Source organism: Onychostruthus taczanowskii, unplaced genomic scaffold (genome assembly GCF_017590055.1).
Source record: "Onychostruthus taczanowskii isolate IOZ18803 unplaced genomic scaffold, ASM1759005v1 scaffold1, whole genome shotgun sequence".
Lineage (NCBI taxonomy): Eukaryota > Metazoa > Chordata > Aves > Passeriformes > Passeridae > Onychostruthus > Onychostruthus taczanowskii.
In genome coordinates, this window is record NW_024496525.1 from 4276115 (window position 1) to 4300049 (window position 23935).

A 23935-nucleotide genomic window follows, 5' to 3' on the forward strand; every position below is an offset into this window, starting at 1 on the left:
ACAATAAGAAGAGTAAAATGCCCAGAAACTGTGATTTGTTAAGTGCAGAAGTGAAGCCAGTAGAAGAAAAGTCAAAAGTAAAGGTGGAGGGAGCTGAGTGGAGTGACCCACTGCCACTGACTTAGTGAGTCAGATACTTTGTGTAAATGTGATGCTGATGTCTGATTCCTCTCCACTCCTTATATGATATTTAGCTGAGGAAAATTGCTCATTTTTATATTTCATGGGCCTTTTTGCTTTTGCTGGAGCCAGTGGAAACTACTCTGACATTCCATGCCTATCCCCTCCTTTCCTCTCCCTGTTTTTTATCTGCACATGATGCACATTTGTGAACATATCACCTTCATGGAGGTTTGGAAAGCTCTGCAAGAAACCTTTCTTGCTGGCTGATACAAATGAGCTCCCTGATGGACAACACTCATGTTGTCAGTAAAAACCTTTGACACTGCTGTGAGAGCTAATTCTGTCCTTCCCTTGTGTTACCTGGATGTCCCACAAGAAAGAGGCATACTGGGAAGGATTGCCCAGCCAAGCTGTTTATAAAAGCTGCTTGCATCAGGAAGGTGTGCTTCATGGTTGTGAGGTGGCACCATAGACCTGGAAATAACACCTTTCAATACATGTGCCATTGCCAACAGCCTCTGCAGGAACCAGCAAGCCAACAAACAGGACACTTGATCTCAGCTGGCTGATGTATGGTTTGTACAGTAATCCATACAGCAGTGAATAGTTTCTATAAATGTTCTGGAAATCGGAATATACTTGTGGATTAAAAAGGTGCTGTGATCATCAAGCCTTGTCTGCAGCTGCAGAGGAGATAGGTTTGTGCTGAAACAAGAGTGCTGACAATGTTGATGTTCTCAAAAACTGATGTGTGCCAGGCTCTGTAGGTCTCATGAGGTGTTTCTGGAGCTAGCCTTAGTTTGCATGTTGTCACTAGCATTCAAAAATATGTCTTCAGACAAAGGTGTCTTGAGCACTTGAATTTGTTTTGAAAGCTTCAGTTTGGGAAAGGGGTGGAGTGTGTGGAACAGGTGATGTGACCATTGTGGAACTTCGGGTTTGAAGTACTTTGCTTTGTCTACATGCACAGTTGGAAGCTTTGAATAAAAAGATCAGTGCTCTCTTACCATTCATCCTTTCCTATCCCTCTGGCTGTAAAATACTGAATGCAGCCTTATAAAGAAGCAAACAAAGGTGGAGAATGATTATATGGGTGTATGCTCTTTGATGCAACTAATTTTCCATGGTAGTTATATTTATTATTTTAACTACTGTAAGATTAAAGCAAGCAGAAATGAAAAGGAGTAGATGTTTTGACTCTCTCATGGGCTTGATAACCTTACTGGATAGGAGGCAGTGAGGAGTAGGTGGGTCAGCAACCTGATCATTCAGTGTCTCCATTTAGTTTATTTTGCAAGACTGATTTCCTTTGCTAAAATGGAGCATGCCCAGAGTATTAATGGGCTCTGAAATACTTTATTTAGGAAGCTGCTGCAGATTCTGGTGGACTGAGCTGAGCTGTGAGTGTCTGAGCAGGCAGTGGAGGCCACTCTATAACACTGAGCTGCTTAGGTTGTAAAAGAACCTCAGACCATGAACCATTAACCTAACAGTGCCAAGCCACCACTAAACCATGCCCCTGTGTGCCACGTCTCCACATCTTTCAAATGCCTCTGGGGATGGCAATTCAACTGCATCTTTGGGCAGCCTGTTCCAGTGCTTGACAACGTTTTCGGTGAAAAAATATTTCCTAATATCCAACATAAATCTTTCTGATGCAACTTGAGGCTGTTTTCTAACACTCTGAAGAGATTAAAGAACTAGAAATAGTTTTTGCCAGTTGTGGAAATGTGCTCTTTAGGATGGAACGGAGTAGAAACCTTCCCAAGCATTTTGAGAGGGAGCTAGTTTACAAACTTGGATGCTCCTGACTCCCAGAACAGGATCTGTTCTGTGCCTCACTGTATGATTGATGGTTTGTGGTTTGCCATCTTGCTTAATAGGGTGTCCTTGGAGTTGGCTGAAGTGTTCATTGCCCTTGTATGTGGCAGAGAGGAGAGGAATGGTGGAAAATCAGCATGGGACAGCATTGCAGTGGGGTAGCTTTTGTTGGGTAGCAGTTAATTTAAGAAAACAAGTTCAGAAGACTAATTAATCCTGGCTAAATGGCTTTGTTGGCAAGAAGGTCATAACTAATTACTAAGTTCTGTTAATTATTAACTGACAAATCAAAATATCTTCTTTTGCTGAGCTTATGAGTTAAAATTACTATTTTGTGATATGAATCAGTGCTTGCTCACCTGTAGAGGAGATACTGTGATTTATCCTCCTGCCCCTCCAGTTAGTGTTTGTTAATTATGGGTCAAACTCAGTGAATCAAGTTGTCTGAAGACAAAGTTAAAATATCCACATTTGTGATAGCTGCTCTGGCACTAGGAGCTGTGTGGCTTTTGAAATGGTCTGTTGATTTGCCTTGGTGTGTGAGCTGGGTGATGGCTCTTACCTCCCCTGTAGGCTCTGGGTTGGGCCAAGGTCTGGAGAGGGGGAAGGAAGCCTGCTGGCACACAGGCTGTTCTGGGGTGCCACTGTGTTAAAATTCTTGATTGTAAGTGACCAAAAGTTCAGCCCTGTGAGTTAATAATGGCGAAACCCTGGACCTTTGTGGCTCACTGCACTATTCTAGGAAGAGGTTTGTTTGCTTGCCTGGTTTGAAAACTACAGTTTATATTTTGTGTCTTTCCTCTGTTTTTTAAACTGTGTTCACTTCTCTGAAGTCCTGTTTCTCTTCTGAGTTCCTCACAATAAAGCAGAAACTTGACTTTAAGAGCTGCGTAAGAAAGTCTTTGCGAAGATTTCGTGTCTTCCCTTTATTCTTTCTGGTTTTTTGAAGCTTATTTTAAACAAAATTCATCCTTATTTTAACTCTGCTGGATTTTGGTCCATTAACCCTATCCAACCATAATGGGTTTTTGCTTTACTTTTCTGATTAGCTGGAAGCTTGGGATTAGATAGATTTTCATATCTGCGAACTTCCTATTTAATATCTTGTGATTTGCAAGGCTTAACCTTCCCTGACTTGTTAATGGAACACAAACCACCTGCTTCTTTGCACTAATCCCTCAAAAATATGTAGCATGATTTTGACTTGAAACTCTCCAGTTGGGTTCCCCAGGGTAAAAAGGATCAGTTCTGGTCTGAACAAACTACTTATCTACACTTTCTCTGCTCTTCCACAAGGTTACATCTCCAATCATGGCTATCTGCCCTTTAACTGTCAAGAAAGTTTGGTGCCTTTATTACCTTGGCCTTCAGGGTAAGGTATGAAGGGATAGGGGTGTGTGAAATGGCATGGCTGGAGAGTAGAGTAGTCTAAAGGAGGGGAAGGCATATCTTGTGCTTCCTTGGTGCTTTGGATGCTGGCTTTGAGCTAGCAATGTTAATGGAGTGTGGAAGGTCCAGCCGAGGACTCTCAGCTTAAGGTATTGGTGTGCCACTCCTCTTTCTGCCTTCTTTTCAAAATTGACACTCCTCGTGGCAGCGTAGTCTGGTCAGAACAAAGACCAAAGCTGCCAGGGCTAGGTGAGGAGATGCCAGAGACATTGCAGGACCCTGTCAACCCTGAGCTATGCCTGTAGCACTCCCAGCCCTGCCTGCTGCTGGGGATGTAGAGCAGGGCCTGGAATAATGTGGCTCTTGTTCCAGGCAGTGTGGTGCCAAGGTGTGCTTTGTCCTGTGCGTGAGTGTGTGCAGCCTGTCTTGAAATGGTGGTGAGGTCTGTAGGTGAGGTTCTGCAGTGGATTTCTGTGGTGCCTCAGCTCTTTGCCCGTCTGATTGGCTGTTTCAGGCCAACTCCTCTACTTCTCCTGTGTGTCCTGCATGTTTCTCCCAGTGATGTCTGTAGCCTGGCTTCTGTTGCAAGCAAGCCCCAGCACGATGGCGATGTGAGTGAAATCCTCAGCGCAGCAAAGGCTGCTGGCAGTGGAGCAGGGACATCCTGCAGTGCTCCCCCAACACTGCAGTGAAGGAGGAGCTGGGACTCTCCAAACTCCAGCAGTGTGTTCTTGTAGAGGGACAGGCAACACCCAGTTTCTGTTTTAGAGGTGAAGTGAAAAATGCGGCACAAGGTCATCAGAGCAATTGTTACTCTGTGTTTTTATTCCCATAACAGCATTTTCTGTTACTGGTTGTTGCTGTCCTCTGCTGCAAGACAAATGCTGTTACATGAAGATTTAAAAATGGTGTATAGGGTGTTTGTGGAGAGTGGAGAAGGCTTCAGTACCTGTAACAGCTGTAAGTTTTGTTGTGGTGGGCTGAGGCACGGAGCCAATGTGCTCAAGTGGGAGATGGGGTCTCTTCTCCTTCCTTCCCCACCATGTCAGCAATAGAGGTGTTTTGCTTACAGTGGAGGTGATTATATTGCTTACCAGGAGCTTAATATTGCTTGCTTTAGCAGTTCATCTTACTGAGAGATATCTGCAAGGCCCCTTAGCAAGCTGTTTATGCAGATAGATTTCTTAGGCTGATAGTTTTTTGGCATCGTATGTCTCACTTCTCAACCAGCCAGTCACTTCTTGTGCTATATTCAGTGGTTTCTGTCCTGTCTATCGTTAATGCCAGGCACAGAAATTTAGGGCCTTTAATTCTCCTTCATTCCCCCTGAAATCTTTTCCAAAAGATCCCCTATTTCTTTCTTCCCTACCTTCTTACTCTTACACCAGACGCGCTGCTTTCACACAGAGTCACTTTTATGGCAGGGGACATAATCCATTAGGGCTTTGCACAGCTTTCATGGTCAACCTTTCTGTCCAGCTTGAACAATCAGACTCAGGGCTCCTGGAGGGTGGAAAAGTAATTATTTACAGTACTAGCAAATGGTATTCCTTGACATGGGAGAGACATGATTTCCCTCTGGAATGTTCTGGAATGTTCTTTTGCTTCTGTTTTTTAGTTAACCTCAGGTCAGTCTGAGATTAGGGGGTAAACCAGCTTTTTGGGACTACTTTTGCTGCTTTTTTCTTTTTTCTTTTTTCTTTTTCTTTTCTTGCAAGGTTATCTTTATGCATGCTCTTTGGTTATCTTTATGCATGTGGTGATGTAATCTCTGTTTTTGTGTTTTCTTCGTCTAGGTGTGTTGTTGTGCTGTTCAACCCTAGAAAAAATAAGCAACACCATATCCTAAACAGCTCCAGGTGAGTAAAGTTTTACGCCGGACTTGCTTTCTGTGAGGCGAATTCAAGACTTTATGGCTTGACTGAAGTACAGGAGCTGCTGTTGCTCCAGGCTAAATCCCCAGGGTTGGAGCTGCCTTGGGGACAGGCTGCCTGCTGCTTTGACTCCAGCTCCTTCTCACATGAGGTGCTATTGCTGAAAAAGTACCACCTCACAAATATTGTGATCCCAAGAGGAACTGGTGATGGTCATGACGTGGGAGGGAATCTTACTACAGCTCCATGGTATCTTTTTTTTTTCCTCCACCTAAAACGATGACCTCATTATTGAAGCCAGCAGTGTGACATGGTCCTGCACCTGAAATAAAGGTGCAGCAATGAACCTCAACTTTTTGGGGCTTTTCTGCTGCTGTAAGCTGCTGTTTGAGACTTGGGCAGCAGGGAATCCCCATGGCAAAGCAAAACATTATGTCAGGCTATTATGGGTGACTTCAGCATTTTTTCATTTCGTCCCAACCTACTCCCCAGTCATGATGTATTGAAATGAAGTCACATATTGGAAATGTTTCTCAGTGTTATTTTCTCTGTTTTAGGAAAACAATTACAGCACTTGCTTTCTCTCCAGATGGAAAATATTTGGTTACAGGAGAGGTAAGTGTGAGAGGAGAGAGGGTGCATCTTGTCCATTGCATTTTGAAGCAGGGCAGAGGGGCTGTGAAAACATGCTGTTTTCACACAGAGAAGTGAGTTCCAGTGTTGCCTCACTGTTCAGTGGACCTGCTGGCTTATGGGTGGCACTGGGTGTTCCTGCTAGGAGTTTTTCAACATGTCAGCTTGGGGGATGGATCTTCTGGGGTGGCATCTGTGGGCTGAAGGTAGAGTGAAAATAAGCAAAAGGAAAAATTTTTGCAGGAAAAATGAAAAGAGCACGTGGAGTGAAGTTTTAGGAGTAGTCACAGAAGATGCTGGTGCCTGTGGTTTGGCATTGTTTGTTTGGCTGGGGGCAACAATTGCTTCCTCTTTCCCAACATGCCCAAGGGGGAGAATAAGGATGAGTACACTGTGTGTCTGTTCTGCGTTAGAAGCTCAAGGCACGGCCTGTGTCATGAGGCTGGAATTGCTGGATGTTAAAAATCCACAGAAATGCTGACATTCATATGTTGGGCTTAGTTTGCTCTTGTGTATGATTAATGGCCGTTTGCCACTAGTCCCTGTGTCTCTGTAAGAGATGGGGAGGGAGCATGTGTGAGACAGGTCTCCTCCTGAGCCTCAGCCACAGGGAGGAGAAGTGTGTCACTGTCCTGTGTTGGAGCTGTCAAGGTGGAGACTGTTCTCTCCAGAGGTCCCCAGTGTGGGCACCGAGATGGCAGCTGTCATGTCCCCAGGGTGGCTCCAAACCTGGGCCTGAATCCTGTATGGATCAGACCAAGGGTAGAAACAACAGTGGGGGTTTTTGGATGGAGGCTACCATGACACATAAAAAGCATAAATTTTCCATCGTTAGATGTTGTGATTATTTTTTTTTGGTGACAGCATGAGATTTTATAGCTCATAGCATTCAGTTCTGATGATTCGGGTGCCTTCTTTTATTTTCCTTTTAAAAAAAAATTTCTGGTGCTCATTGCTTTTCATGAGTAAGAAAAATGGTAAAAAATGAAGGGAACTTTTCCTTCGAACAAACTTCTCTGAAAACTTATTGGGGTAAATGGCAAATCAAAATTATTAAAAAAAAAAAGGCTGTTCCAGTTATACTTGAACTTTGTAGGGGTTTTTTTATTCTTGTTGTTGTGAGGGGGGTTTTGGGGTTTAGTGTTGCTTTTTGTTGTTGTTTTTTCCCCCCAATTTTTGCAAAACATGTCTCCTCTTGCCTTGTAAAGCCATTTATTTTTTTTCAGTATCCTCCCACGTGCCTGAGATTTGAATGATTGCTTAGTGTAGCAGTGTCCCCTGCTGGTGTCAGCACTGTCGTAGTTCATCCCCTATCCCACAGGGAAATGCTTTCTGAGTTCACTTTGTCAAGCTCCCTTGTAGCTGCATTATGCTAATTCTACCTAATAACACCTTAGTTTTTTGCATGGCTGGCTTTTCAGGGAGGAGAGCATGGAGGTTAGTCCTTGGCTGCCCTACATATTAAATGTCTTTTACATATTTCAAATTCCTAAGGAAACACTTTTCCCCCCTGTTTTTAATTATTATTTTTTATTTCTTTGTGTAGAGGTGTAGAGTCCTTGTCCATGGGGGTCACACAGGGCTGCCTTTTGGTGAGCATTTCTTAAAAGATGAAATGCAAATTCAGTTTGTTAAGGTCCTGGGGTGTATGCTAAGTTACTGGGAAATATTTATATATATGTATGTGTTTAAGTATAGCTGTTGTTTTGAAGAGCAGCTGATTCAGCTCATTGTAATATCTTGCCAGCCACCTTGAGACCTGAGCTCTGCGTTGCAGGTCTCAAGGTGGCTGGCGTACCAACTGCAGTTAAATCTGACCGTGGCATTTTTCCAGGCCACAAGCAGTTGCTTAGCAGAGCTTTTGAACAAGGCAATTAAAACATGCACAATTTTAAGCTTTTAAAGCTTTGACTTCTACTTGTGATGAGACTTGCCTCTCCCACACAATCAAATGACTAACTTAAAACCAATCAAAAAGGTACTATTTTGCCATGTTGCCATGGATATGTTATCTTACAAGCTACTGTTTTGACAGACTTCAATGTGCAATCATGAGCAGTTACTTGAGTAAGATTTGCCCATCAAGCACATTCTTTGGCCAGCGTTTCAGCTCTTCTTGTGCGCCTTGTTTTAATTTGGTTTAATAACAAACAATTAAACAAAAGAATAGATTTGTCTGGCAGAAAGTGCTGAATTGGCATTTCTGTTTCTCTGGAGAGCAAACATTAAACCAGAGGCTCTGTTCTTGCCATGTCTTTTTCTCTGACATTATACTGCCTACACTCTTTCGGGCTGAATGCATCTGTGTGTTACCTTGTGACAGAAATGATGCTGCTAGCCTCAGATGGTGTGTGAGAGCCATGCCATGTTTTTATGTGGCATGACCTGGTTTGATATCTCAGATGTCTATGTTGTGTTAGGAACAGAGGATGTGAGGCTTTTCATTCGCTGGGTCTAGGGATAACAATCTATTATAATCCTTTTCAAAAGCAGACTGTAAGTTCCTATTACAAACACCAGGGATGTGCATCAAAAGTATTGTTCTAGTCCCTGGCTGGAACAGGGACTAGCATTTTGTGGTAGCATAAGAAGAGGTTTAAAGCAGGGGGGTGGTATTAATTTGCACAGCTGTTGAAATGCATATACTCCTTAGCTTGTTGGTCTCAACCTGGGCTTTAAAAATCAAAGGAACTGCTAAACCCTCTGTGACAGCACTATCTAAACATCTTTTTCCAAGCTCCTGCACATTTATATGCTTGAATGTGTCAGAACTGATTTTGTGGCTACACCTCCTGTTCTGTGTCTGTTCTTGTCCCTTCCAGAGCGGACACATGCCAGCAGTTCGGGTGTGGGACGTGGCTGAGCGAACCCAGGTGGCGGAGCTCCAGGAGCACAAGTACGGTGTGGCCTGCGTGGCCTTCTCCCCCAGCTCCAAGTACATTGTGTCAGTGGGGTACCAGCATGACATGATTGTCAACGTGTGGTCGTGGAAGGTAAGTTTTCTAGGAGGTTGGGTGGACCACACGGTGTTGCTAAATCAGACAGAGCTTCCGGTATGGCTGTAAACAACTTTAGTTCCATCTTGCTTTCTGTTTTTTAAAATTCTGTAGTTATTTTTTAGTTTTTGACATTCATAGACACAGACAAATTTGGACAAGAGAGAAAGTTATGGTCCCTTAGGGAAGGTCTAAGTCATTTCCATGCAGGGATATTTTTTATGCTTGGAAATGTGTTACATTTTTCTGTCCAGCCAGAAAAGCCTGGACTTTGAAACCTTGCCAAACCATTGTGTTTTTTAGAGGCTTATTAAAAACTAATTTATGAGGTTAAGGAAGGAAGCTCTCATCAGCCAGAGAAATCTTTTGTAGTGTAGTGTATACTCTTGGCTTGTTTTGATTTTTTTATGTCAGGGTTTGTGATACTCTGATCCTATCCTTGATGGTTGAGAAGGGGAGCGTAGGGAATTCATAATGGGTGAAAGCTGATGAAAGTCGCTCTGCCTGTCACTGGATTGAGGCAACTCTTGATAGAAACAAAGCCTGTGTCTTATCCTCTAGTAAACATTTAAGCATTTGTTTTTTGTAGATAAGAAAATAAACATTTATTTTTAGTAAGCTAGGAGTCTTTTGTATCAATAGATAGTCCTGCTACCTCTTTAAGTGCTGTAACCCTCTCTAAAAGAGATATGATTTAAGAAAAAAAAAAATCAATGCATCTGTTAAATCTCACAGGATCACAGAATCATAGAATGGTTTGGGTTGGAAGGGACCCTAAAAATTACCTAGTTCCAATTCCCCTGCCATGGGCGGGGATGCCTCCCACTAGACCAGGTGGAAACCTCATCACAGCCTTGTCCAATCTGGCCTTGAACAGTTCTGGGGATGGGGCATCCTCAGCTTCTCTGGGCAGGCTGCTCTAGGGCCTCACCACCTTCACAGTAAAGAATTTCTTCCCAATAGCTAATCTAAATCTACCTTCTTTCAGTTTAAAACTGTTATCCCTTGTCCTGTCACTACCCTTCCTGATGAAAAGTCCCTTCCCATGTTTATGTAGGCCTCCTTTAGGTAGTCAGAGCTCCTCTTCTCTTGTAGCTTCTAAGTCTGTACTCATTTAGTATGTTACACTCTTCATCACATTTACTGTAATTTAATCTTCATCACATGCTGTAATTTAAAATCTCATTGTTATCTTCTGTGTGAGCTGAAATTTGATGCTATTTTTCATGTAGCTAAATACTGTGTGTAGTGAGAGAACCTGAGTGTGTATGTCTGTGTTGCAAATTGAGTGCTCAACCTTTGGATTATTTCTAGTTATACAAATGCAAGTAGTGACTTGGACAGGGTCACAATGCATGGCATGTGTGAAACAGTACAAGTAGTTTTACTTTCCCTTGCTTATCTGGGTTTTTCTGTTCACTGTATAATTGTGAACATGAGAACTTCTGAGGTAAGGACTGTATGACTCTTCCCTGCCAAAGAACACACACTTGAAGCTTGTGCCCTAGACTGTGATGGGAGCTCTAGCTGGCCTTTACTTTGCACGCTGGACACCAAAACTAGAGATACTTTACCTGACCAAAGTCAATACGGATCTCCTGAACCATTTTCCTTCACTTTTAATCACAACCCTTCTATCCTCTGTGCTTCTGCTTTGATTTCCCCTTTTTTCCTTGCTGGTAGACCTAGTCATTTGACTGTGATGGAAAAGAAAATCCGTATTGTCTGTAGGATTCCCTTGCTTCCCTAAATGAAGACCACAGCAATGATCCAGATGTTGAGGTCTGCAAGGGTCCTAAGCTTTTCTCTGTCCACTGTCTTGAAAGAAGTTATGATAATTGCTGTCTTTCCTTCATTCTGGGTTGGGGGATCCTTTATGGTGATGGTGCAGCAGCTAGACTCCCCTTGTGCTGGTTTCTTCAGTTCTGCCAGCACCCAGTCCAGTGGGGCCCATGGAGTGACATGGTTTGTGTGCTGGGGCATTGTGTCTGGAAGACTGGGAACAGCTGAATCCCTGAAAGGAAGGGTAAAGGAAATACAGCAATAATGAAAAGGGGTGCACTGTTGTGCACAGCTTTTTCTGCTGCATTCTTGCAAACCCACAGCAGACAAAGCAGACAACTTGTTTATTCTCACTTCTAGCTGGGGAAAGGCAGGGACAGGAAAACTGAGCAATGGTGCTGTATGATGCTGCTGTCTGACCATTCTGCTTGAGCAGTGTCCATCCTGTTTTCTGTCCCTGCATCTTCTTCTTCCTTTCCCAAACTTTGATACTGTGAGGTGCACATTTGAGGTATAACAGATTTTGCTTTTTCTCTTCCAGTACAGGGATGGTCTTTGTGTATTTTGAGTATTTTGATAAAGTATAATGTGTTTCAAGAGAAAGAAGAATCAATGGAAGAACCAGTACAGTTTTCTCTGTGAAAAATACTGGTTCCTCATCTTGAGTGCAATGCCCTCATTGCTGCCTGGGGGCTGGAGGAGTTCTTCCTTGTGCTGGCCTACATCTGCATTTGCTGTTTAGGAAGGGAAATGGGTTTGTTTTGAGCTCCTGGTGATTGTGAAACCCGCATGTTTGTCATGGCTCAGATACCAAGTTCCTGCAGGCACTAGTGCCTGCTGATTTGTTCTTGATCATAGTTAATGTGGAAGAGGATTTGAATATAAATGTGAATTATACTTCTGCCTAATCAATATTCCCAGCTAATGCTGGGGAGGTTGTATATGGAAGTGAATGGGGAATAGTTTGGGTTTCATCTTCCCTGCTGCACTGCTTGTACTGGATATGTGCCTGTAATTGAAATTAGTTTCCTTTGCTTCTGAGCAAAGAAATTAAGCAATCTAAACAATTGTGTTTCCAGAAAAACATCGTAGTGGCAGCCAACAAAGTCTCAAGTAAAGTGACAGCAGTGTCATTCTCAGAGGACTGCAGTTACTTTGTCACTGCTGGAAATCGACATATCAAGTTCTGGTACCTGGATGACAGCAAAACCTCCAAGGTGAGTGGAAGTGCATCAAGGCCAACTTGTAAACAGGCATTTCTGTCCTAGAGCAGGGTGGATTTTGCCCCAGTGAGCTGTGGGAAGTGGAAGCTTTTTAATTTTTCTGGGATGCAAGGATAGCCTTCCACCCCCATGAGCTCTCAAGTCTTATGGGCGGATAGCACCAAAAGCTTGTCTTATTTTGCACTGAGGTAGGGATGTCACTCCTTGAGCTGCATAGCAGCATACTTGTTCTTTAGTAGTTACATATACTGAAGAACAAATAATCTAGAAAAGAGCTGCAGTCATTTAACTCCTTGGACACAGAAGTGGAGAGAGCTCTTTGACAATAGTATAAGCATCTCAAAAGGTTGTGAGTGTAATTTTGAAGCATCAACCAAAGTGTTTAACAGTTTTAGCTGTTGTGTTATTCTCTGGGAGGCAGAATACACCTATGGTGATTTTTCTGTGTGCTCATGAACAGTGGTAAACATGAACAGCAAGTAAAACTTCTTGTTGTAGGGTATTTACAGTTCTTTGAATCTCTTCAGCACTCAGGGGTTGATGTTCTAAAAAATCACTGTCTGCCTGAAGTGCCTTGCTGTATTTGTAGCAAACTGTTTTCTGTTGGTAGGTCAATGCCACAGTCCCCTTGCTGGGTCGCTCGGGATTGCTTGGAGAACTGAGGAACAACTTCTTTGCAGACGTGGCTTGTGGAAGGGGCAAAAAAGCTGACAGCACTTTCTGTATCACATCCTCAGGCCTGCTCTGTGAATTCAATGAAAAAAGGCTGCTAGACAAGTGGGTGGAGCTGAGGGTGAGTTTTACATCCTCCTATTCTGCTCAAGCAGAGCAGGAACAACAAATAATAAGGGCACTCAGAGGTACAAGCTGACCACAAGCAGTGAAAATAATTGTGCCTCTGCAAGCCTGTGATTTACTCTGGAAGGCTGGGCAAGAATAGTGTTATTTCTTGACAAAGGGATTTTACTGATCATTGAGTCTCTTTCATTCTCACGCCTCAGCATTACAAGGACTGCTCTACTGGCAAAGCAATGTCCTTATGGCAACTCCTGTATGGTCCTTCCTGGCCTGGCTGGGGCAAGTAGAAGTTTTAGAAGTATTCTGGTTTCTATCCACTCTGCAGTGTCTTAAATGGCTTGTGCATCTCAAATGCAGGTTCCCAAGGTGCTAGCTGATTTGGCTGTTCTAAACCACCAGGCTGGCCCATAGTTAAGAATTTGATCTAACTTGTTTTCCTTTCAATTGAATGTAACATGCCCACCTGCAAGGATCCAGTGTATTAAAATCAAGGGAAAAAGTCTGTCCACGCTTTCACTCAAGTGAAATGCCTCATCTTTTCTTTCCTTTCCTTTCCTTCCCTCTCTAAAATCTGCCTTTCACTCTCGCTCAGAATACAGACAGCTTCACAGTAAGTTGAAAAACCTTTTTGCATTGAACTCATCCCCTTTTCACCACACTCCATTTTGTGCCATTTTCTACCATTTGTACAGATCCCAAAGGGAGGGGAAGAAAATCCATTTTGTTCTGTTTCTTATCCCCTCCTGACAGGTAATGTGTTGTTGTGCTAGTACAGGGTGAGGTGCTGCTTGCCTGCCAGTATTGTTGAATGTCATAGAAATAAAAGCAATGTTCAGAGTAGGACTCAGCTGGAGCAAATGTGTAGCTCTCTGCTGGCCTCCCATCATAGTGGGTGGCAGAGAAACTGGGCTTTTTTTCTAACTGCTTGGGATCTGCAGTGGACCTTGCCTGGCAAGTTCTTCAGAAAGGAAAAATGGGTTTTTAGGCTTTTCCTTACTCTCAGGGCTTGACTTCACTCCAGCTCTTCTGACCATGACTCCTTTGTCTGTCAGTTTGCTGTTCTCCCTGTCGTGTGTCTCCCTGACCTTTGGTATTAAAGCACATTTCTCATTTGCTGTCTCATGTGCTGTGTCCTCCTCAGACCACTGTGGCAAACTGCATCTCTGTGAATCATGACTACATCTTCTGTGGCTGTGCTGATGGCACTGTGCGGATTTTTAACCCTCTGAACCTTCACTTTGTCACTACTCTGCCGAAGCCACACTTCCTGGGAACTGACATCGCGAGCGTGACTGAGGCCAGGTACAGTGGAGAAGGGTGGAAGAGAGCAAGGGAGGCTTTTGGGTGTTAAAACTGTTCCCCAGACCTTTGTTATGTGGAACTTGCTCTTTTTATGGATTAGAATTGGCAGCCTGTTGCAGATCTCTCTAAGCTGTTGCAGGCTTGCCCTGTATGACTGGACTACACTTGGTGAGGAGAAAAACTTTTGCTATGGGGCTTTGAAGCTTCTTTTGGGACTTGGTTGCTCAAGACACAGGTCTTCCTGGCCAACTACTCTCTCTACCTATAGATGCCATTGTTCATCTCAACAGCACCCCATGGAGAATCTGTGCTCTCCTGTTGGAGCATTGCCCCAGCTCCTAGAGAGCACAAGTTAACCAGGCTGTTGTTCTCTCTTTGTGCAGCCGTCTTTTCTCTGGTGTGGCTGATGCGAAGTATCCAGACACTATTGCCTTGACCTTTGACCCCACCAACCAGTGGCTTTCCTGTGTCTACAATGACCACAGCCTGTATGTGTGGGATGTCAAAGATCCGAAGAAAGTGGGCAAGGTGTACTCTGCTTTGTATCACTCTTCCTGTGTGTGGAACATTGAGGTACGTTGTCTGCAGACACAGGTGTTGGATTGTGAGTTGCAGCTGAGAAAGTAATTAGACAAGCTACCAAATTTGAATGCAAATGCTGCCTGTAGAGGGAATTGACTCAGATTTTCACCTGTGGTTAGTGTGTTTGCTGCTGGGCTTGGAAACAGTTATTTGGCTGCACTGTAATGGCTGACTGAATATGTGGTGCTACTGGGAAAAAAAAAATCTCACCATTAAAAGGTGAGAGGTGGGAGAAGGACAGAATTGAACAAAACTGAATACAGAGCATCCTTATAGAAAACACACAAGTGTTTATTGCTGACCTCAAAAAACTGGTTGAGATCTGTGGTGAGCAATTGCTTCAAAGTCAAAACCCATGAAATAAGTGATAAAATCAGAACTCTGGTCCTTCTTAACATACTTACCTGAACATGTGGAAATAGCCTCTCAAGTGTCTGTCGTCTTGCAGTTTCTCTAGTTGGCTTTCCCTTAGAGGGAAGTAAAGGAAGTATAGGAAACAATGGAGTTGTTAATATGTTGAAATATGTCTAACAGTGGTCAGGAGAGGGGAAAGTGGAAAGAACATGGGAAGAGGTTGAGAGCTCTGTTTTTATTTATTAATTGCATCTCACCCTTTCCTTCTGAATTATAAACTGACAGTAGTAGATGAAAGTTGCAAACAACAGTGCAAGATGGTTATTGCATGGCCATTGTTTGGGATTTGAGGTGCTCTCTTTGAACTATTAGAAACAAAGGATACTGGTTTGTTGCATGCTTCTTAAGGAGGTTTTCTGTGATGAGGGAAGCTCAGTGAACATTTGTTTGAAGTCAGTATGAAACGCTGGTCTGCAAATAGGTTTTTGTCAGAACTGTCTGGCTTTCGCCTTTAGAAAACAGAGAGGACACCCTTTTTATCTCACTCTGTTTTGAAACTTGTTACCAGTGTCTAGGGTGCCAGATACCAGGCAATGTTATTCAGGGATTCGTTTTACTTGCCCTTAGATGTATCCAGAGGTGAAGGACAACAATCAGCCCTGCCTCCCCCCTGGTTCTTTCATCACCTGTTCCTCTGACAACACCATTCGTCTGTGGAACACTGAAAGCTCCAACATCCACGGCACAGCCCTGCACCGCAACATCCTCAGCAATGTAAGATCCTAGGTTTGGATCATCTCCTTGTCCTTGGGGTTGCTCTTCACCCACAGATTCCCAAGTTAAGCCTCAAATTTCTTTGTATCTCCAAGTCAACCCAGGTTTCTGTAAACTGAGCACAAATCTGGTTAAATGTATGAACCTGAAGAAACATGAAAGGAGTACTGGGTAGAAGGACAGGTTGTCTGAAATGGTTCTAGGGACTATTGCTGTTTTCATAAAGCACCCAAAGATTCATCAAGCTTAGTCTATTCCATAAGGGCCATATGTTTCAGGAGAGCCGATTCTCTTTTTCTGCATCTCTGTGATGTGTAACCACTTTTAAGATTTGTTTGGAAGATGTGCATTAAATGAAGCAGAGGTTTGGGAAATTGAATGAAAAAGTTTGCACTCACTTCATCTATATAAGAGAGAGGCTAATCATACAGAACAGTGATTGCATATGGACATTTGCTTCTGTTCTCATCTGAGTTGGAAGATCTCTGGGCACAGCAGCCCTGACCTCAAGAATCAGGTGGAAAAAATACTTGCTTTTTCGGTCAGTACTCAGACCACTGATTTAGATAATCCCTAGAAGTCTTTCATACTCCTGCTGTGTGCCCTAATATGTTGTAATCACTAATCCCAGGGCTTGACAGTAGTGAAGGAGATGCTGGTAGTTTCTAGCTTGAATCTTTTGAAAGGGGTGATTGTGAGACACAGCTGTGAAACTTTAATCCTACAATCTGAAGGGGCTTAGTGCTTGCTCCTAACTAAAAGGTCATACCAATTACAGCATTGTTGCCAATAAAATGTTTATGTTGGCTAGGAGCTCAGTTTCTAAGGCAGATGCTTTGCTTTAATTTTTTGTAACTAGTAAATATTTCTGGGCGTATTGTGTCCCCAGGACTTGATGAAAATCATCTATGTAGATGACAACACTCAGGTACTTCTGGACACTGATTACAACTCAGCAGGAAGTGCAGACAAAGCTGATGCACAAGTGCTGGATACGAAGGTGGGGATACGCACTGTCTGTGTGAGTCCCAGTGGGGAGCACCTGGCCTCGGGGGACAGGATAGGCACTCTCAGGTAATCCCATAAAGCTTCTTATGCAGATTGCAGACTGGTCAGGCATGAGAAAATAAGCAGGTCCTGCTAATTTTATTAAACATACTGAAATGAGCCATGTTATGTCCTAGAATATATGAGTTGCAGTCTCTGAAGGAAATGCTGAAGGTGGAAGCCCATGACTCTGAGATCCTATGTCTGGAATACTCCAAACCTGACACAGGTAAATGCAATTGAGCTGCTTCCCCTTTGCCTATGAATGCAATGTTGAGCAAGTCAGAATGTCCAGCTATGGTATGTTAGGATTGTCATGCTGAACTACTCCTGGATTTCAGAGCAGGCTTCAAGTATTGGGCCAGTAGAGCCAGGCTTTGAAAAAATCTTCTTTCTCTTACTTTTATTGGAATATTGTATGTTGAGATTGCAGCTTGTTCTGTTTATTATTGTAACGCAAAGTTCAGGTGTGTTACTTTGTGTCTATATATGCAGTTAGCTGCATATAATGTTTTGTCCTTAAGAAGACTTGGGAAGCTGTTTTAAAAATGACTTTTTAAGTCGTGATCTTGCAGTCTTTTTCAATTTCCAACAGGTTTAAAGCTCTTAGCCTCAGCCAGTCGGGATAGACTGATTCATGTCTTGGATGCTGGGAAGGACTATAGCCTGCAGCAAACCCTGGATGAACATTCTTCTTCCATCACTGCAGTGAAATTTGCAGGTAGCAAATCATGGCTTCCCACCAAAGCTGGATTTGAGCACTGCTGTTGTCACTTTGTGGCTGTAATTTTATCTATTTGAATACTAGACTAGGTCAATTTGAAGCTGCAGCTGGGTTGGTTTTGGTCATCTTTCCATTGGCTGTGAGAAAGTACCACAGGACATGAACAGGAACAGATCAAGTCTAGATACAGCCAGTAGTCCAGGTCACCAGACAAATCCATAGTGACAAGACCAAAGATTCAAGCAATTCAAGGTCTTGATCAGTCTGGAGTGGTCAGGGTCAGCTATAGTTCAGTGCCTGCCAGGCAAGTCCATAGTAGCAAGGCAAGATGGAGTTCAGATCAGGAAGGTGAGTCCATTGGATTGGGTCAGGCTCAGTGGGGTGCATGTCCAGGCACAGGTATGGCTGCAATGCTGCTGCAGTGTAGCTCAGTTGGGACTCAAGGATGAGAACTTCAGCTTGAGAACTGCTCTGAAGTGAAGGGACTCACTGAAGCGGGAGCTCCCCAAAGCAACTGTGTGGCTTTTTCAAGTTTTTTTTTTTTTTTTCTGGAGGGGCTCCAAGGCTAGCAGTAGTTTCTCTGACAGATCTGTCTTATCAGTGAGTTGGCCTTGAATGCAGCCAGCTGAACTCCCAGGAGATGTGGGAAGTGGGCTCAAGGCCTGGCAGCTGAGGCCTTTGTGCTGGTCTATGAGCCAAGTGCTGGCATGCTCTAAGTGGGTGCAGTTCAAGGAACTGTGTGAAGTTGGATGCGTTGGAATTGGAGTTTTAGTGGGTGTACCTTTGCTGAAGGAGCTGCTTGGTTACAGAAGAGTCCTAAGGGAAGAAGGGAAGCCTGACCTGCAGCAAGAAAGATGTGTCCAGCTCTAAGGTGTGAAAAGTGCCTATTGCCTGTTTTCAGCTTCTACTGCGTGTGAATGTGCCATGTTGCCGCAGAGTGCTGTGGCACACGGAGATATGAGCATATTAGTGAGGGAGAAAACAGAATTATATCCTAATCTGTTCTGAAAAGCTTCTGTGTTGGAGCCTCATGTGCTCTGAGCATGAAAGACAAATGCTGTCCCTGAGAAGGGGCTTCTGTTTTGCTGCTTGGGGAGGAGTCAGCTTTAGCTAATCAGGACTGGAATAAATGAGCAGTGGTATAAATTGAAACATTTCCTCCACCTTGTGTATGTGTTTATCTTTTGTTTCCTGTGTTTTGATTCCAGCTAACGATGGGAAAGTGCGAATGATAAGCTGTGGGGCAGACAAGAGCATCTATTTCCGCACTGCGCAAAAGGTAACCGTATCACAGCTTTTTGTACACTTCTAATTTATAATCTCTCCACAAAGGAGTTACTTCAAAGAATGGTGTCAAAGTTTCTGTATGAGCTTGTTGCTATTTCAGCCTCAGGGCCCCCCACTGACTCGATAGAAGAGATTACATTCAGAGAACTAGTTCTGTGAAGCATGCAGCTACTCCCAGCCTGACCTCTCACAGCAGAAATAGAGAACTGTTAGCAAATCTGTTTTTCCTTCACTGCCAGAGCTATTGTGAAAACTGGTGAAAGAGTATGGGCTGGAGGGAAGAGTTCCTTGTGCTTCCAGTCCCAGCTGCTCCCAGCAGCTCCCTGAGAAGGCTTATTTTATGCTGGCTGTATGAGAAGACTCATCTGTATTTACTTGCTTTTAATAATGGATTAACTACTTGATTTTGACACAGTTGTTACCCATATGTTTAGACAGGAGAAGGGGTCCAGTTTACCCGAACACATCACATTGTTAGGAAGACCACACTTTATGACATGGATGTGGACCCCAGCTGGAAATATGCAGCTATTGGATGCCAAGATCGTAACATCAGGTTAGTTTCCTTCTCAACTTGAAAATATTTTTCCACTCATAAATGAAGCAGCCTGATCTCCATCATTACTCCTCTAAGTTCTTTGATACAGCATTTTCAGACAGACCTGAGATATTGTGAGGTTGAACATGCCTTTCTCCTCACTGATAAAAAGCTGTGTATATGTGCAATTCCCATGGGACTCGTGGCTTCCCACTGGGTTGCTCTGCAGAGCAAAGGCTTTCTACTGGGGGAGCAAATGTGCCTTCCTTGGCACATCATTGAACTGTGGGGCAAGAACTTCTGCACTGTGGTTATTTTTGGTTTTGAAGGTACTTAGTGAAAAGCTGTGAGGTCCTGTGGAATACCTGGGAACCTAAAACTGAACTGGATGTAACTGTCATTGAACAAGTGGAGTCCATTCCCTTCTCTCTTTTTATCCATTTCTTCAATCTGTCTGCTTGAAATCAAAGGAATCTTTCTGTAGTTGTGTGTCTGCTCCTACTGTAGCTGTGTGAGATGTTAAGAGTTTTGGTCACAGCTAAATATCACTACTGGATGTAATTTGGTTTTGTTTTCTAACATAAAGTGTCTTGCTCTCCTAATCCTTTGCTCTAGTATGAAGGAGACCAGGTATTTTTACAGCAGTGAGGACTGAGTGATTATTGGCTTGACAATAAAGCTTTGATTTTAATTTAGATAATTTGCCTTTGCATTACTTTTGAGGTTGTTTCTTGAACCATTTAAATGACTGGTGATAGTACTTCATGGAGATAATTTCTCCACTTCCTGTAGTTTCACCCTGTTTCCTGTATTTTATATGGAATGAGGAACAGGGAGAGAAAAGGATCCTGGTGACAACAGCCCCAGAGTAGTACCTGGGCACAATGAGCCATGTTATCTTATGTCATCCCCTCAGGGTTTTCAACATAAGCAGTGGGAAGCAGAAGAAGCTTTACAAGGGATCCCAAGGTGAAGATGGCACCCTTATCAAAGTAAGCTGTTTTCTTTTCCTTCCTTTTTCAATTTTTCAGCTTTTCTGAATGCAGCACGGAGACAAGAAAATGAAATACAAATCTGAGCACAGTAATTTCTTTTTTCTTTTTCGTTTTTTCTTGCTCCATACTTTGTCCTTTGCCCTGCTGCTGCTTCCTCCTACTTCCACCCTTATGGGCTGGTAATATATTTGGGTTTCATCAGGCTAAAACAGGGAAAGAGTCAATGAATGCTGAAGCTGATCTTTGATTTTTCTCTCTGTTCTGTTTCTGAAGTGAGTCACAGGACCGTGCTGTAAAAACAAGTAGAACTGCACCAATATCTGTCAGGAGATGATTTAATCCAATTAATTTAATCCTTTACTTTCTACTCCAGAGAGCTCATTCTGATTTTCTTGACTGGTTTTGTTAGGATTCTTAAAGTGGAAATACCTGTTGATCAGTGTTTGTGAAGTGGATTTCAGAGGGCAAATACAAGGGAAACTCTTTGAATTGATAAAATTAAATAGTATTGGACCTGAAAAACCTGGGTCTTGGAGTTCTGGACAAGCATGGTACTGCTTAGAGAGAGTCTGTTCAAGTTTCTCACTTGCTGAGTGCATCCAGGCCTTGGGCCAGGGTAACACATCTGCTTCTGCCATGATCCAGGGCTTACCTTGGTAAATCAGGTGTGTTTGAGACTCACAGTGGAGTGGAAGAACTGCATTCTTGTCTATGAAGAGGGAAAGCCAGCTGACAAAATCAAAATATGTCTCAAGTTGCCAAACAAGCTTCTTCATTATATTTTTTTTCACTGATAATTTTCTGCTGCTGCACAGGTCAGCAGTATTATTATTAGGGACTGGAAGGAATGTCCTGTGAGGAGCAGCTGAGGATTTAGGGCTTATCTAGTTTGGAGAGGAAGGGGCTGAAGGGTGACTACATTGCTCTCTACAGCTTCCTGAGGAGAGGACACACAAGGGGAGGTGCTGAGTGCTTCTGCCTGGGATCTGGGGGAAAGATATATGGGAATGGTTCAAAGCTGCAGCAGGAACATTAGGAAGCATTTTCTTTACTAAGAGTTTGGTCAAACACTGGAACGGGAGTCCCAGAGAGGTGGTCAATACTCCAAGCCTGACAGTGTAGAAGATGCTTTTGATCAATGTACTTAAAAACAAGCTTTAAACATGTGGTCCTTATGGAAGAGACTAAGCTTGATGAACCTTTGGTCAACTCTGAATTGGTCAGGCAGGACTAGATGATGCTTTTGTAGTTCCCTTCTAGCTGAAACTATTGCTGGGTGTAAATAACTGGGTAAAAAGGGAGGGGGGAAGAAAAAGTTTTGTTCAGTGTCAGCTCTTCTGTTTTACAGAGAAAGATAAGTTCTTTCTCTTTGCCTATTATAATTCCTACAAAATTTTTGTAAGCCAGAACAAAGAAAAAAGAAAAATTGATGCTACACTTTAAATTGCTGATGAGCTTAGGTGCTTGATTAGATTTTTCTCAGACAAAAAACCATGAAATGTTCTGGGAGCTGGATTTTTTGGTTTTGATAAACTTTGGCTTTTTGTGTTTTGTTTTCTTTTTTTTTTTAATGTGTATCTCAAGTGGGGAATCTCGATTAGTTGTACTGTTGCTTTGCTCATTTTTAAGACAATTATGTAACCAACGGATTATGGTTGTCTCTGGAATTTAAACTTTCTTGGCATGTTATTCTGAGATCATAATACACATTGCAGTTTAATGGGCAGAACTCAAACAATGACACTGGAAGCAAACATCAACAAAATAAACATAACAAACCAAAAGAGCCTTAACAAGAACCATAACAAACCAAAAGAATTACCATTATTTGAATACCATGTCTCCCTTGAAAAACACAGTTTATCCTCTCAGTTCCTTAAAATTCTATAAAGGACAGAGCAGGATATTTGGTGACAGTAACTGTATTTGCTGTGTAGTGCTGCTTTAGACCTGGTGAGGCATTTGCAGGGATTTTATATTTGATCCAAGATAAAGCGACAAATAGGTGCATATGAAGAAACAAACAACAAACAAAATAGCTGAAAAATGGGAGTTGCAAATATTGGAGATGTGACAGCATCATTATCAAAGACAGTTTCTTGGCAGTGTTGAATTTTTTTGCTTTCACTCCTGAAGACTTGAATCCTTTAATATTTCACTTAACTCTGTCAGCTCTGATGTTTTTTCTTTTTTTTATTGTGTGTGTGTTTTGGGGTGGGAGTTTGTTGTTGTTTTGATCTTAACATAGAAGAAAGTAAGACTCCAAAGTTAAAAGAAAGTAGGAGAGAAGTAGAAATCTATCCATTGGTGGCAATACCTTCACAGTCATGAAGGCATTTAAGTGCCTTCAGTCTCTGATTAGGTTGGAGATAGTCTTAAAAGTCTAGTCAGATTGGAGATTTGTCCTCGGATACTGGATAGGTTGGCACTCAATTGGACTCCTGTGGGGACTATTTGCATTTTATTCTGACCATCTTGGGTATTGTGTAGTTTGAAGGTAGTTTCTCACCATATCTTTGCATTCCTCTGGTCTTCTGAACCAGGTGCAAACAGATCCTTCTGGTCTTTATATTGCAACCAGTTGTTCTGACAAGAACCTCTCCATCTTTGATTTCTATTCTGGCGAGTGTGTTGCAACCATGTATGGACACTCAGGTAAGGCTTATAAACTTCTGGAAATCAATTTTTTTCTGCTGATGACAATAGATTAGGGTCTGATACTAGTCAAAGCTTTCTGAAGATTTCTCCCCACCAAAGTTTACCTAATGGGTATTTTCGAATGGATTGTAGTTGGATGAAGTTGTAATATTTTATTGCAAGTTCAATTTTTGCATTTTGCAGAACACGAGCACACACACACACATATACCCTCCTGTCCATTTATTTACACATTTTTTCTAATAGCCTACAAAACAGTCTGTTGGGTTTTTTTTTGGGTGTATATTTAGATTCATTATGATATACTCTCAGCTCCTACCATGCAGGAGCTATTCTATTTTAGGCAGAAAGAGAATTTATTCTTCATGTATATTTTGCCATGGAGTACCCTCTCCATGTCAAGCCTAGATTTTTGGTTAAATGGTTATGGTAATTGGCATATTGGTCTTTGAAGTGTGAATTACTGAGTGCAGACAGGCTATTTGGCTAATTATCTCTTCTGTCTATTTGGATAATTCAGGGAAGATTGGTTTTTTGTGCTTTATTTCTCACAGAGATTGTAACTGGGATGAAATTCAGTAATGACTGCAAACATCTGATCTCTGTTTCTGGGGACAGGTAAGAGGTTTTGCTTGTTTGTGATACTGGCTTGTGCATGTTACTGGATGTAACATGTCCTTAGGAAAGGTGGATTTTTGGGTTTTTTTAGGGATGTTTTATTAATTCCAAATAGATCTCAGAGCTTTCTAAATCCTGGATGTGTGCTGTTGGCAAAGCTCACAGAGTTTATGTTATTGTTCCATGGAATGACACCCATGTGAAGTATTTCCCTTTTCTGGGAGTAAATACTATTCTGTGCTGGAAAGGAGACAGACATATGACCTGTTTCCTAACCAGCCTTCAGGCTGTAATATAAGGCATCTTGGGCTATTTTTGCTAGTAGTGCCAAAACCTTTTCTTGCAGTACTCCTGTTGGTGAGGTTTTATCAGGTGAGAGAGTCTGTTCAGCAGCAAAAGGGACAGGCCTGTCCTCAC

General features: G+C 42.6%; 1 protein-coding gene across 3 annotated transcripts in view; it reads left to right on the top strand.

Annotated features, from left to right (window-relative positions):
- The window catches only part of MAPKBP1 (mitogen-activated protein kinase binding protein 1), a 100616-nt gene that overhangs the window by 48383 nt on the left and 28298 nt on the right, over window positions 1–23935 (top strand). For all 3 annotated transcript variants that reach the window (XM_041409073.1, XM_041409163.1, XM_041409242.1), the window contains exons 4-19: window positions 5130–5192; window positions 5765–5822; window positions 8663–8833; window positions 11698–11835; window positions 12452–12634; window positions 13781–13941; window positions 14325–14514; window positions 15505–15651; window positions 16541–16725; window positions 16836–16927; window positions 17294–17419; window positions 18631–18701; window positions 19144–19265; window positions 20164–20239; window positions 22786–22897; window positions 23455–23518. In XM_041409073.1, the coding sequence (XP_041265007.1) occupies window positions 5130–5192; window positions 5765–5822; window positions 8663–8833; window positions 11698–11835; window positions 12452–12634; window positions 13781–13941; window positions 14325–14514; window positions 15505–15651; window positions 16541–16725; window positions 16836–16927; window positions 17294–17419; window positions 18631–18701; window positions 19144–19265; window positions 20164–20239; window positions 22786–22897; window positions 23455–23518 (1959 nt within the window). The remainder of the gene's footprint in view (window positions 1–5129; window positions 5193–5764; window positions 5823–8662; window positions 8834–11697; window positions 11836–12451; window positions 12635–13780; window positions 13942–14324; window positions 14515–15504; window positions 15652–16540; window positions 16726–16835; window positions 16928–17293; window positions 17420–18630; window positions 18702–19143; window positions 19266–20163; window positions 20240–22785; window positions 22898–23454; window positions 23519–23935) is intronic.